This window comes from Ranitomeya imitator, chromosome 3, assembly GCF_032444005.1.
Source record: "Ranitomeya imitator isolate aRanImi1 chromosome 3, aRanImi1.pri, whole genome shotgun sequence".
NCBI classification, from domain to species: Eukaryota; Metazoa; Chordata; class Amphibia; order Anura; family Dendrobatidae; genus Ranitomeya; species Ranitomeya imitator.
The window spans coordinates 734,053,753-734,068,400 of NC_091284.1; the positions used below are offsets into that span (position 1 = coordinate 734,053,753).

The window sequence follows — 14,648 nt, forward strand, 5'->3', positions numbered from 1 at the left end:
GAAGGCCTGCTGCACAAAGTCTCCTCTTAACAGTTGTAGAGAAGTGTCTGCTGCTAGAACTATGTGTGGCATTGATCTGGTCTCTAATCAGAGCTGCTGTTAACCTGCGATTCCTGAGGCTGGTGACTCGGATAAACCTATCCTCAGAAGCAGAGGTGACTCTTGGTCTTCCTTTCCTGGGCGGTCCTCATGTGAGCCAGTTTCTTTGCAGTGCTTGATGGTTTTTGCCACTGTACTTGGGGACGCTTTCAAACTTTGCCCAATTTTTCAGACTGACTGACCTTCATTTCTTAATGTAAAGTAATGAGGGCCACTCGTTTTTATTTACTTAGCTGCTTTTTTCTTGCCATAACACAAATTCTAACAGTCTATTCAGTAGGACTATCAGCTGTGTATCCACCAGACTTCTGCACAACACAACTGATGGTCCCAACCCCATTTGTAAGGCAAGAAATCCCACTTATTAAACCTGACAGGGCATGCCTGTGAAGTGAAAACCATTCCCGGTGACTACCTCTTGAAGCTCATCAAGAGAATGCCAAGAGTGTGCAAAGCAGTCATCAAAGCAAAAAGTGGCTACTTTGAAGAACCTAGAATATAAGACATAATTTCAGTTGTTTCACACTTTTTTGTTAAGTGTATAATTCAACATGAGTCAATTCACAGTTTTGATGCCTTCAGTGTGAATGTACAATTTTCATAGTCATGAAAATACAGAAAAATCTTTAAATGGGAAGGTGTGTCCAAACTTTTGGTGTATATGTATGTATATATATATATATATATATATATATATATATATATATATATATATATATATATATATATATATATATATATATATATATATATATATATATATATATATATATACATGTATACATGTATATATATATATATATATATATATATATATATATATATATATATATATATATATATGTATATGTAATCTATATATCACTCCCATAGGCATGGAGAGAGGTGAATATTCATTACTTTAATGAGCGGGGACACGTGATCGCTCGGTCGCAGGAGCTGCTGGCATCGGAACAAGATGCTGCGAGGGCGCGCAGGGAAGAGGAACCCTGCACATAAGGATGGGAATAAGGAGCCATGCATACAGGGATGGGAATAAGGAGCCATGCATACAGGGATGGGAATAAGGAGCCATGCATACAGGGATGGGAATAAGGAGCCATGCAGGCAAGGATGGGGATGAGGAACCATGCAGACAAGAATAGCGATTAGGGGACAATGCATACCCGGCTTATGCTCGAGTCAATACGTTTTCCCAGTTTTTCAAGGTAAAATTAGGTGCCTCGGCTTATACTCAGGTCGACTTATGAGTATATATGGTAATTATTGAACATGGGTTTTTATTTATAGGAAAAAAGAGGATTCTTGTCTGCATGCTGACCAGATAAAATGCCAAAAAAAGTTTATTAAGCCATTAGTTGAAAAGATTAAAAAACATCTGATGCGTTTCTGGTGCAACATTACTTAGTCGTAGTCCTATGACTAAGGGAGCAACTATCATGCCAGAAACGCGTCAGGTGTTCTTTAATCCTTTTCTATTTTAAAATGTCTTAAAGTGGCTTAATAAACTTTTTTTTTTTTTTGCATTTTACCCGGTTGCTGTGTCGACAAGAATCCTCTTTTTTCCTACACTAAAGCTGTGTTTACCAGAGGGACCGGCACCCTCCTGTGGACTTATCAAATTCAACCTCAGTCACATACAAGTTTCATTGAAGCTCCCTGACCCGCCTTCTGTTTCTATTTATCTTCTGTGAGTCTAGAATGGGGCTTTATGCTATATAAACCCCTAGGTCCCTGCCTCCAGTGCCAGTTATATTTTTATCTATCTGGTTCACTCCTTCTGTTTCTCTGCTTCCGCTTTGTTAGTTTGATTCCAGTTTCTGACCTTAGCCCATGGTTTTGATTACTCTGCTGTCTGACAGTTATGTCCCTGTTCGTGACCTCCTTGTATTGATTTAACTTCCTGACCATTCTCTACCACCCCGTTCAATTGGCCAGCAGCCACTACGTGTACCAAACTCAGGAACCCTTGTGTAACTCCAGATCCCTATATAGGGAATGAAAGGTTGAAGGCCAGGGTAACAACACGGATAGTACAACTCCATCCACTATGTAGTGGCCAGTCCCGGTACTGCAGATCAGTTTCTATTAAAGGGAAAATATTTAAATGATGCATAAATATATCGTTTTCCAAAAATAGAAAATGGCTTTTTATAAATTTGACGGTTGTGGAATGATAAATTTGGTGCCCACAATTTACCCCAGTTTTGTGCTGTGGCATCGGAAAGACATTTTTTGGATCAGACTTACCACTGAACTCCCCATACAACTTCATTAGGTATTTTGGGAGCCGGAGGAGCGGAGCGCCAATCTAGGGGGAGAAGGCAGTTACTGGTAAATACAGGGCACCAGGTAGGATAACAGATGAGAAATGTATATTGGGTGGAAGATCGCTTTAAAGCTATAGGAACTCGGTCATTATCCACTAATGTATGCAAGGTAGTTTAAGATATGACGCTATATTTATCTCGTCTGTTATGAACTGTTTATTCCAGTGGTGATGACAGGGAGTGATGATTATTAATCAATTTCACTCATTAGTGACATCACAGTGACATATAGAGTTTTATTATTCTATGCTTTTTATCCAGCATCGGTCTTATTTTTTCCCAGGTATATGGATATTTGTAACTTTACTTCCATCCTTAATGTTAAACCTTGAGACAAGAAACAAGCCTCTGGGGCTGAAGGACTATCTAGGCTGGACCTTGTGGACACTGGGATTTCTCATACAAGCAGTTTCAGATCAGCAGAAGTGGAGTTTTAAAGCTGATCCCGATAATGCAGTAAGTGTTGTCCTGAATTCCTGGTCCCACATATTCATCACTGAGTGACCTGACCATTTATTTTGAATGTGCTAGGATGGAAATTTCACAGCAGAAGTGTGTGTAATCCATATATTCTCCTCCAAGTTATAGCAAACAGTAAAAATTATTTGTCACTAATTAGTGATGAGCGAGCGTGCTCGGATGAGGTTATCTGAGCGGTCTCGTGTGCTAATACAGTGCCTTCAGCGTGCTTGAATACTATGTTCAACCGCCGTGGCAGCATGTCTCGTGATTTGTGTGATTTGTCTACACAACATGTTTAATAAATTTAGCTTTATTCACCAAAAATGCTGAAAAAATACAGCAAAACCTGTTTGCTGTTTTTTTTTACAACTTCTCATTGCTTTCTATGGGTGAAAGGAATGCTACTAAAATGCTGAAATCACATGACATGCTGCAGATTTGAAAACAGGTGCAGTGCTCAAATTCAAAATAATAGAGCATAGAGGGAAAAATACAGCATAGAGGATTTCTTAAAATAGAACTTTTAATAATTTCAATAAAATTTCATACCATAACCCCAATCTAACACAAGATTTAACATCAACCTCATTAGGTTAGATGCCTATGAGTAAGGGCGGCATAAAGTCCGAAACGCGTCAGCCATGCGGAGGATGTTTGCCCCTTGAGACTGATATGTATGTTTTTAACTTTTTCAAACAATGGATTAAATAAAAGACAAAACTTGAATTTTTATGGAGATCACCTGGTGCTAGTTTTTCCTTTTCTGCCCTCATTAGGTTAGGTATCAATAATAAGTCATCATACACGACAATAGCCCAATCAGCCATACTGCACAGGACCAGTCCCATGAAGTGATGCACATACATGATGGAACATATCAACCCAAGGATAGCCCAATCAAGCATATGTAATAAATACAAAGACCCCAAACTAGGGTAAACTAAATCTACTAGAAACCACAGTAGGACAAATGCAGTATAAAGTGTCATAGTGAATAAATTATACAAAGACGTGTAGATCTCACCCATTCGAGCCATAGAGATGTCAGACTTCAAGGGTTTCCGTCCATAGTGGTAGACTTAATCAATCTATCTGCCCTGCAGCGCCCCTTCTATTGTTTCCCGCTCTAACCAGGGCAGTACATTGTGTGGTTCTTATGCTGTTGCCCCAGAAAAAAATCTCTACCAACGTATTTCCTTCACTTGGGTACTGCCCTTAAAGGGAGCCTGTCACCTGAATTTGGCGGGACCGGTTTTTGGTCATATGGGCGGAGTTTTTGGGTTTTTTGATTCACCCTTTCCTTACCCGCTGGCTGCATGCTGGCCGCAATATTGGATTGAAGTTCATTCTCTGTCCTCCGTAGTAAATTCTGCCCATGTGACCCAAAACCGCTCCCACCAAATTCAGGTGACCGGTTCCCTTTAACCCCTTCATGACCCAGCCTATTTTGACCTTAAAGACCTTGCCGTTTTTTGCAATTCTGACCAGTGTCCCTTCATGAGGTAATAACTCAGGAACGCTTCAATGGATCCTAGCGGTTCTGAGATTGTTTTTTCGTGACATATTGGGCTTCATGTTAGTGGTAAATTTAGGTCAATAAATTCTGTGTTTATTTGTGATAAAAACGGAAATTTGGCGAAAATTTTGAAAATTTCGCAATTTTCACATTTTGAATTTTTATTCTGTTAAACCAGAGAGTTATGTGACACAAAATAGTTAATAAATAACATTTCCCACACGTCTACTTTACATCAGCACAATTTTGGAAACAAAATTTTTTTTTGCTAGGAAGTTATAAGGGTTAAAATTTGACCAGCGATTTCTCATTTTTACAACGAAATTTACAAAACCATTTTTTTAGGGACCACCTCACATTTGAAGTCAGTTTGAGGAGTCTATATGGCTGAAAATACCCAAAAGTGACACCATTCTAAAAACTACACCCCTCAAGGTGCACAAAACCACATTCAAGAAGTTTATTAACCCTTCAGGTGCTTCACAGCAGCAGAAGCAACATGGAAGGAAAAAATGAACATTTAACTTTTTAGTCACAAAAATGATTTTTCAGCAACAATTTTTTTATTTTCCCAATGGTAAAAGGAGAAACTGAACCACGTAAGTTGTTGTCCAATTTGTCCTGAGTATGCTGATACCTCATATGTGGGGGTAAACCACTGTTTGGGCGCACGGCAGGGCTTGGAAGGGAAGGAGCGCCATTTGACTTTTTGAATGAAAAATTGGCTGCACTCTTTAGCGGACACCATGTCACATTTGGAGAGCCCCCGTGTGCCTAAAAATTGGAGCTCCCCCACAAGTGACCCCATTTTGGAAACTAGACGCCCCAAGGAACTTATCTAGATGCATAGTGAGCCCTTTAAACCCCCAGGTGCTTCACAAATTGATCCGTAAAAATGAAAAAGTACTTTTTTTTCACAAAAAAATTCTTTTAGCCTCAATTTTTTCATTTTCACATGGACAACAGGATAAAATGGATCCTAAAATTTGTTTGGCAATTTCTCCTGAGTACACCGATACTTCACATGTGGGGGTAAACCACTGTTTGGGCACATGGTAAGGCTCGGAAGGGAAGGAGCGCCATTTGACTTTTTGAATGAAAAATTATCTCCATCGTTAGCGGACACCATGTCGCGTTTGGAGAGACCCTGTGTGCTTAAACATTGGAGCTCCCCCACAAGTGACCCCATTTTGGAAACTGAACCCCCCAAGGAACTTATCTAGATGCCTAGTGAGCACTTTAAACCCTCAGGTGCTTCACAAATTGATCCGTAAAAATGAAAAAGTACTTTTTTTCACAAAAAATTTATTTTCGCCTCAATTTTTTCATTTTCACATGGGCAATAGGATAAAATGGATCCTAAAATTTGTTGAGCAATTTCTCCCGAGTACGCCGATACCTCATATGTGGGGGTAAACCACTGTTTGGGCACACGGCAGGGCTCGGAAGGGAAGGCGCGCCTTTTAACTTTTTGAATGGAAAATTAGCTCCAATTGTTAGCGGACACCATGTCGCATTTGGAGAGCCCCTGTGTGCCTATGCAATGGAGCTCCCCCACAAGTGACCCCATTTTGGAAACTAGACCCCCCAAGGAACTTATCTAGATGCATACTGAGCACTTTAAACCCCCAGGTGCTTCACAGAAGTTTATAATGCAGAGCCATGAAAATTAAAAATAATTTTTATTTTCTCAAAAATGATTTTTTAGCCTGGAATTTCCTATTTTGCCAATGGTAATAGGAGAAATTGGACCACAAATGTTGTTGTTCAGTTTGTCCTGAGTATGCAGATACCCCATATGTGGGGGTAAACCACTGTTTGGGCGCACGGCAGGGCTCAGAAGGGAAGGCACGCCATTTGGCTTTTTAAATGGAAAATTATCTCCAATCATTAGCGGACACCATGTCGCGTTTGGAGAGCCCCTGTGTGCCTAAACATTGGAGATCCCCCACAAATTACCCCATTTTGGAAACTAGACCCCCAAAGGAACTAATCTAGATGTGTAGTGAGCACTTTGAACCCTCAAGTGCTTCACAGAAGTTTATAACGCAGAGCCATGAAAATAAAAAATAAAAATTTATTTTCTCAAAAATGAATTTTAGCCCGCAATTTTTTATTTTACAAAGGGTAACAGGAGAAATTTGACCCCAAAAGTTGTTGTCCAGTTTCTCCTGAGTACGCTGATACCCCATATGTGGGGGTAAACCACTGTTTAGGCACATGCTGGGGCTCGGAAGTGAAGTAGTGACGTTTTGAAATGCAGACTTTGATGGAATGCTCTGTGGGCGTCACGTTGCGTTTGCAGAGCCCCTGATGTGCCTAAACAGTAGAAACCCCCCACAAGTGACCCCATTTTGGAAACTAGACCCCCAAAGGAACTTATCTAGATGTGTGGTGAGCACTTTCAACCCCCAAGTGCTTTACAGAAGTTTATAACGCAGAGCCGTGAAAATAATAAATACGTTTTCTTTCCTCAAAACTAATTTTTTAGCCCAGAATTTTTTATTTTCCCAAGGGTTACAGGAGAAATTGGACCACAAAAGTTGTTGTCCAGTTTCTCCTGAGTACGCTGATGCCCCATGTGTGGGGGTAAACCACTGTTTGGGCACACGTGGGGGCTCAGAAGGGAAGTAGTGACTTTTGAAATGCAGACTTTGATGGAATGGTCTGCGGGCGTCACGTTGCGTTTGCAGAGCCCCTGGTGTGCCTAAACAGTAGAAACCCCCCACAAGTGACCCCATTTTGGAAACTAGACCCCCCAAGGAACTTATCTAGATATGCGGTGAGCACTTTGAACCCCCAAGTGCTTCACAGACGTTTACAACGCAGAGCCGTGAAAATAAAAAATCATTTTTCTTTCCTCAAAAATGATGTTTTAGCAAGCAATTTTTTATTTTCTCAAGGGTAACAGGAGAAATTGGACCCCAGTAATTGTTGCGCAGTTTGTCCTGAGTATGCTGGTACCCCATATGTGGGGGTAAACCACTGTTTGGGCACACGTCGGGGTTCGGAAGTGAGAGAGCACCATTTGAATTTTTGAATACAAGATTGGCTGGAATCAATGGTGGCGCCATGTTGCGTTTGGAGACCCCCTGAAGTGCCTAAACAGTGGAAACCCCTCAATTCTACCTCCAACACACCCCTAACCCTTATCCCAACTGTAGCCGTAACCCTAACCACAACCCTAACCCCAACACACCCCTAACCCTAACCACAACCCTAATTCCAACCCAACCCTAAGGCTATGTGCCAACGTTGCGGATTCGTATGAGATTTTTCAGCACCATTTTTGAAAAATCCGCGGGTAAAAGGCACTGCGTTTTACCTGTGGATTTACCGTGGATTTCCAGTGTTTTTTGTGCGGATTTCACCTGTGGATTCCTATTGAGGAACAGGTGTAAAACGCTGCGGAATCCGCACAAAGAATTGGCATGCTGCGGAAAATACAACGCAGCGTTCCCGCGCGGTATTTTCTGCACCATGGGCACAGCGGATTTGGTTTTCCATATGTTTACATGGTACTGTAAACCTGATGGAACACTGCTGCGGATCCTCAGCCAAATCCGCACCGTGTGCACATAGCCTAATTCTAAAGGTATGTGCACACGCTGCAGAAAATGCTGCGGATCCGCAGCAGTTTCCCATGAGTTTACAGTTCAATGTGAACCTATGGGAACCAAAAATCGCTGTACACATGCTGCGGAAAAACTGCACGGAAACGCAGCGGTTTACATTCCGCAGCATGTCACTTCTTTCTGCGGATTCCGCAGCGGTTTTACAACTGCTCCAATAGAAAATCGCAGTTGTAAAACCGCAGTGAAATGCGCAGAAAAACCGCGGTAAATCCACGATAAATCGGCAGCGGTTTAGCACTGTGGATTTTTCAAATCCGCAGCGGAAAAATCCGCATAGGACCAGAATACGTGTGCACATACCGAAACCCTACCCCTACCCCTAACCCTAACCCTAACCCTAACCCTAGCCCTAACCCTAGCCCTAACCCTAGCCCTAACCCTAGCCCTAACCCTAGCCCTAACCCTAACCCTAGTTCTTACCCCAACCTTAGTGAAAAAAAAAAAATTCTTTATTTTTTTATTGTCCCTATCTATGGGGGTGACAAAGGGGGGGGGTCATTTACTATTTTTTTTATTTTGATCACTGAGATAGGTTATATCTCAGTGATCAAAATTCACTCTGGAACGAATCTGCCGGTCGGCAGATTCGGCGGGCGCACTGCACATGCGCCCGCCATTTTGGAAGATGGCGGCGCCCAGGAAAGAAGACGGACGGACCTCGGGCGGCTAGGTAAGTATAAGGGGGGGGAGATCAGGGCACGGGGGGGGGGGGCGTCGGAGCACGGGGGGGTGGATCAGAGCATGGGGGGGGTGGATCGGAACACGGGAGGGAGGATTGGAGCACGGGGGAGGATTGGAGCACGGGGTGAGGGATCGCTGTGCTGGGGGGGGTGGATCGGAGCACGGGGGGGGTCGCTGTGTGCGGGGGGGGGATCGGAGTGCGGGGGGTTTGATTGGAGCGCGGGGGGTGTGATTGGTGCACGGGGGAAGCGGACAGGAGGACGGGGGAGCGGAGCACAGGACCGAGGGGAGCGGACCACAGATCGGGGGGCTGGGGGGGCGATCGGAGGGGTGGGGTGGGTGCACATAAGTGTTTCCAGCCATGGCCGATGATATTGCAGCATCGGCCATGGCTGGATTGTAATATTTCACCAGTTTTTTAGGTGAAATATTACAAATCGCTCTGATTGGCAGTTTCACTTTCAACAGCCAATCAGAGCGATCGTAGCCACGAGGGGGTGAAGCCACCCCCCCTGGGCTAAACTACCACTCCCCCTGTCCCTGCAGATCGGGTGAAATGGGAGTTAACCCTTTCACCCGATCTGCAGGGACGCGATCTTTCCATGACGCATATGCTGCGTCATGGGTCGGAATGGCACCGACTTTCATGACGCAGCGTATGCGTCAAAGGTCGGGAAGGGGTTAAGGGCTCGCTCACATTAACGTATAAAAAATACCTCCGATGTTGCTCCTAAAAAGTTGGACGAGTGGAATCCGGATGTTTCAACTTATAACCGGGTGGAATAAGCCAAAAGACACAACCGTATAGTCCATAAGTACAATTACAAAAATCTTTATTGATCATTGAACAGGTATGGATAGACAGGGTTTAAACAGGTGGGCAAACAAGACAGCCATGCGATACAGTGGGCAGGTAAGACCAAATACATCATGTGATAAGACAATCCAGTATATAGATAAACTAGTCAGTATAATATAGATTCACTGCCAGATGTATAACAAGTATACTGTATACTCTGTACCTATGTGTATCAAGGCAGAGACGCCAAAAGTAAATTACACATGCCTTGCTCTAAAGTTACCAGGCAGAGTGCAGCAGTGGGGTCTCCTGACACCTTGACACACAAATGACACAGTTTGGAATGTAACAAAATAGGTAAAAAGCCAAGTATCAATTATTATGAATTAGTGGATAATGGTGTATGTTAAACCATAGTCTGAGTGACTCTCTATGTACATCTACAATGTAATAGTGGTAAAGGTAGCATTAGATAATTGTTGACATATTCTCCTGATAATCCAATGTTCATTGCAGTAGGTGATGTGGGATGCTTGGTTTCCCTACAGCAAATCACATTAACTACTTAAAGGCAATTACAACTAGAACTCCAATATGATATTTAAAATCTCTGTCTCTAATCACCCTGGGAAGAGGCAGCAGATTGTTGGACTTTCTGGAGCTGAGCACCCAGGGCATATACCCCAGATGAACCTTCACGGCTGCTCTCCTAAAATAAGCAATGTTTTTCTGACAATCCCCTTTCAAAGGACCAGGGTCCATATGCCAGTTTACGACAAGTAGATGTCATAGGGGGATGTCTTACACTCTGTGGTCTTCTTTTTTTGTAAGCCAGTGCAAATAGATAGAAACAGGGGCTCTATCTATGGGCATTATTTATTGCTACATGTATGATTGGCTGAAACTGGCAATTTCAGCTGATTCCTATAGGTTCAAAGGAAAAGCTCCATGACAATCAATTGATGACTGATATGGCCATTTTATATAAAAGAGGGTGCCTTCATTAGGGAAACCATTTTAAACCGTTGAAAAAAATGGAGCAAAATATTTTTTATTTCTGTGTATATGAAACGCCTGCTCCCAAAATTAAAGTAATATTTGAATTCTATAAATCTGATTTTGAATCTTGTCATTTTTAAAAATATTTCTACTCACTATCGGTCCGCCATTGTGTACCCACGAACTAGAAATATGCTACATGTAGATGAACGAGACTTAGAAGTCATCTCTGCACTGTGTGCATTATATGCAACTTACCGTCCGTTTGCAGGTACACAGTGCTGGAATATAAGTTAGCTGAAACAATAAATAATTTTAAATCATATTCAATTACTGTAAGTTAGGATGGGCTCATGGAGGAGTCTGTTTAAAGGGGTATTCTCATGTTGTGTTCAGCAACACGGAGCTCTGCAGCCTCCTTACTTCCTGGTTGCTGGGGGGAGGGACTCCTTGAGTGACAGTTCTGCTTCAGACATTCTACTACTGAGCTTATGCTATGGAGACAACTTGTCTGCCATTCGGTGGTCTGCAGTGTACATATAGAAATAAAAGGGTCTTTGAACAAGTGCCTGGCTTGGGAAAGGGAGAGCAGTGACTAGAATTGTTCTGGCAACTGTCAATGGTGGGGACCAGGAGATTGTGATTATGCAGGACATCAGATTCAGATAATTGTCTGGAGAAAGCTGACTGGGATCTAAGGAGTTAACTATTCAGCCTGGACTGTAACTACTGTGGATACTTGGCCAGGCTCTGATGGTTGATTTCTTTGCTGAAACTTGCTTATTTTCATGCGGTCTAAAGAAATTTCATAACATAAGTATACCACTTTAAGGCCCAGTGGTACATCGAAACCCTGATGCAATCTAAATGCCCAAAAAACATGATGCACTTTATGTATTGCTGGATTGTTATTTATGTGCAGCTGGTGGCTAAATTCATGTATTAACAGCGTGGGACAAGTTCATTATGCTTTATATAGTTTATTAACTTGCCATTTTACTGCCAGTTTCTTATCCTTTAGGCATCGCTGTTGCACTTATATTCTAATTACTTTAACTGGCTCATATACAGTCATGGCCAAAAATATTGACACCCCTGCAATTCTGTCAGATAATACTCATTTTCTTCCTGAAAATGATTGCAAACACATTATTTGGTATTATTATTTTCATTTTTTATCTTAAATGAAAAAACACAAAAAGAATTTTCCTAAAGCCAAATTGGATATAATTCCACGCCAAACATAAAAAAGGGGGTGGACAAAAGTATTGGCACTGTTCGAAAAATTATGTGATGCTTCTCTAATTTGTGTAATTAACAGCACCTGTAACTTACCTGTGGCACCTAACAGGTGTTGGCAATAACTAAATCACACTTGCAGCCAGTTGACATGGATTAAAGTTGACTCAACCTCTGTCCTGTGTCCTTGTGTGTACCACATTGAGCATGGAGAAAAGAAAGAAGACCAAAGAACTGTCTGAGGACTTGAGAAACCAAATTGTGAGGAAGCATGAGCAATCTCAAGGCTACAAGTCCATCTCCAAAGACCTGAATGTTCCTGTGTCTACCGTGCGCAGTGTCATCAAGAAGTTTAAAGCCCATGGCACTGTGGTTAACCTCCCTAGATGTGGACGGAAAAGAAAAATTGACAACAGATTTCAACGCAAGATTGTGCGGATGTTGGATAAAGTAACTCGACTAACATCCAAACAAGTTCAAGCTGCCCTGCAGTCCAAGGGTACAACAGTGTCAACCCGTACTATCCGTCGGCGTCTAAATGAAAAGGGACTGTATGGTAGGAGACCCAGGAAAACCCCACTTCTTACCTCGAGACATAAAAAAGCCAGGCTTTAGTTTGCCAAAACTTACCTGAAAAAGCCTAAAACGTTTTGGAAGAATGTTCTCTGGTCAGATGAGACAAAAATAGAGCTTTTTGGGCAAAGGCATCAACATAGAGTTTACAGGAGAAAAAAAGAGGCATTCAAAGAAAAGAACACGGTCCCTACAGTCAAATATGGCGGAGGTTCCCTGATGTTTTGGGGTTGCTTTGCTGCCTCTGGCACTGGACTGCTTGACAGTGTGCATGGCATTATGAAGTCTGAAGACTACCAACAAACAGCATAATGTAGGGCCCAGTGTGAGAAAACTGGGTCTCCCTCAGAGGTCATGGGTCTTCCAGCAGGACAATGACCCAAAACACACTTCAAAAAGCACTAGAAAATGGTTTGAGAGAAAGCACTGGAGACTTCTAAGGTGGCCAGCAATGAGTCCAGACCTGAATCCCATAGAACACCTGTGGAGAGATCTAAAAATGGCAGTTTGGAGAAGGCACCCTTCAAATATCAGGGACCTTGAGCAGTTTGCCAAAGAAGAATGGTCTAAAATTCCAGCAGAGCATTGTAAGAAACTCATTGATGGTTACCGGAAGCGGTTGGTTGTAGTTTTTTGGCTAAAGGATGTGCAACCAAGTATTAGGCTGAGGGTGCCAATACTTTTGTCTGGCCCATTTTTGAAGTTTTGTGTGAAATGATCAATATTTTGCTTTTTGCTTCATTCTCTTTTGTGTTTTTTCATTTAAGACAAATTAAATGAAGATAATAATACCAAATAATTTGTGTGTGCAATCATTTTCAGGAAGAAAATGAGTATTATCTGACAGAATTGCAGGGGTGTCAATACTTTTGGCCATGACTGTAGGTCACCAGTCCGGTTTATGGAATTTTTACCATTGTGTATTGTATGTGATTTTTAATTTTATTGTTTAGAGTATTACACACAATGTCGTTTGTAGGTTACTACATATAAAGTTTGCTCTGATACTTATGCGTTGCTGGACAAGTAACGAGTAAACTAAAGCAACATGACATTTTGGAATCTGTTTAATTTCTATAGGGCAAATTTATCCGAAGTGGTCTGTGGGCATACAGCCGTCATCCAAACTACCTGGGGGAGATCCTGCAGTGGAGCGGCCTGTTTCTGTCTGCCTCATCAGTGCTAAGTGGTTATCAGTATCTGAGCCTCCTATCACCACTATTTGTATGGTTCCTACTTAACTATGTCAGCGGTATTCCCATTCTTGAGGCACAAGCAAAGAAAAGATGGGGCGAGGACCTAGCATATAAGAACTATATCCAGCAAACACCTGTTCTCTGGCCATTCTGGAAATTCTAACCTCTGCCTCCAGAAGCAATGAACATCATATTGTTGTCCAGTTTGTTTTTTGCGCAATGACCGTATGAAAAAAATATTTCTAGAGAAGTCTTCCTTCCATTACGGAATAATAGTTTCCTTTTTCCCCATAAGTCAACACATTGTTAGATAAAATCTTTGAAGAATAAGAAGTTTTGACATTTTAGCTTAAAAATCTTATCTTGAACTGGGCGGAAGGATGACATTTTGGCAAATAAATCATAACAGGAATGATGGAAGTAAAAATGTAATCTTTCTTCAGGGGCTACCTGTTGTATAAAGCCCCTAAGTTTCAGTCTTTAATTATTTACTCTATAATAAAAGTTCTGAGTTTAAAGGTAATTTCTTCTTCCACACCTAATGAAGCACACACATCAAAATTTGTATCCTCTTAATATATTGCAGTCATCATATTATATAGCACTGCGTGCTTACAATTGCTTATTTTGCCTTTCTACCCAGTTCATTTTTCTCTTTTCTCTGCTCTATGTAGAAACAGGAAATCTCTCTTTTCCCTGCATGAATCATTCCCCTCCTCATATCCTGACCCAATGCTCCCTCTCCTGCCAGAGACTTTTGCAGTGACTGATGACTCATTCAGGGAAAATTGACCTCCTGTTTCTACATAGAGCTTAGAATGATTCAGCTAGTAAGTTTTTATCACGTGATGTCATAGACCTATTGAAAAAAGAAAAATTAACTGGGTAAAAAGACAAAATGAGCAATTGTAAGTACACAGTGCTATATAATTAGAGTGCAAAATATTAAGAGAATAAAAACTTTGATGGTATTACTTAAGCGCTGGGGTCATGTGATGCAAAAATCTCATTCTATAAAAATGAGCAATAATAAGAAAATTCAAAGAGAATGAGATGAGCAAAGAATGAGTATCCAGGAGTATAGAAATGATTTATACAGTGGAACCATGGAAGATCCAA

The 14,648-nt window shown here is 41.6% G+C and overlaps 1 protein-coding gene across 1 annotated transcript in view; it reads left to right on the plus strand.

The window, feature by feature from the left end:
- LOC138670993 (uncharacterized) overlaps nt 1-13,944 on the plus strand; it is a 41,131-nt gene extending 27,187 nt beyond the window's left edge. Inside the window, exons 4-5 of the mRNA XM_069758820.1 lie at nt 2,713-2,885; nt 13,414-13,944. Coding sequence (XP_069614921.1) covers nt 2,713-2,885; nt 13,414-13,692 — 452 coding nt within the window. The 3' untranslated portion in view covers nt 13,693-13,944. The remainder of the gene's footprint in view (nt 1-2,712; nt 2,886-13,413) is intronic.
- Nucleotides 13,945-14,648: the final 704 nt, after the last annotated feature.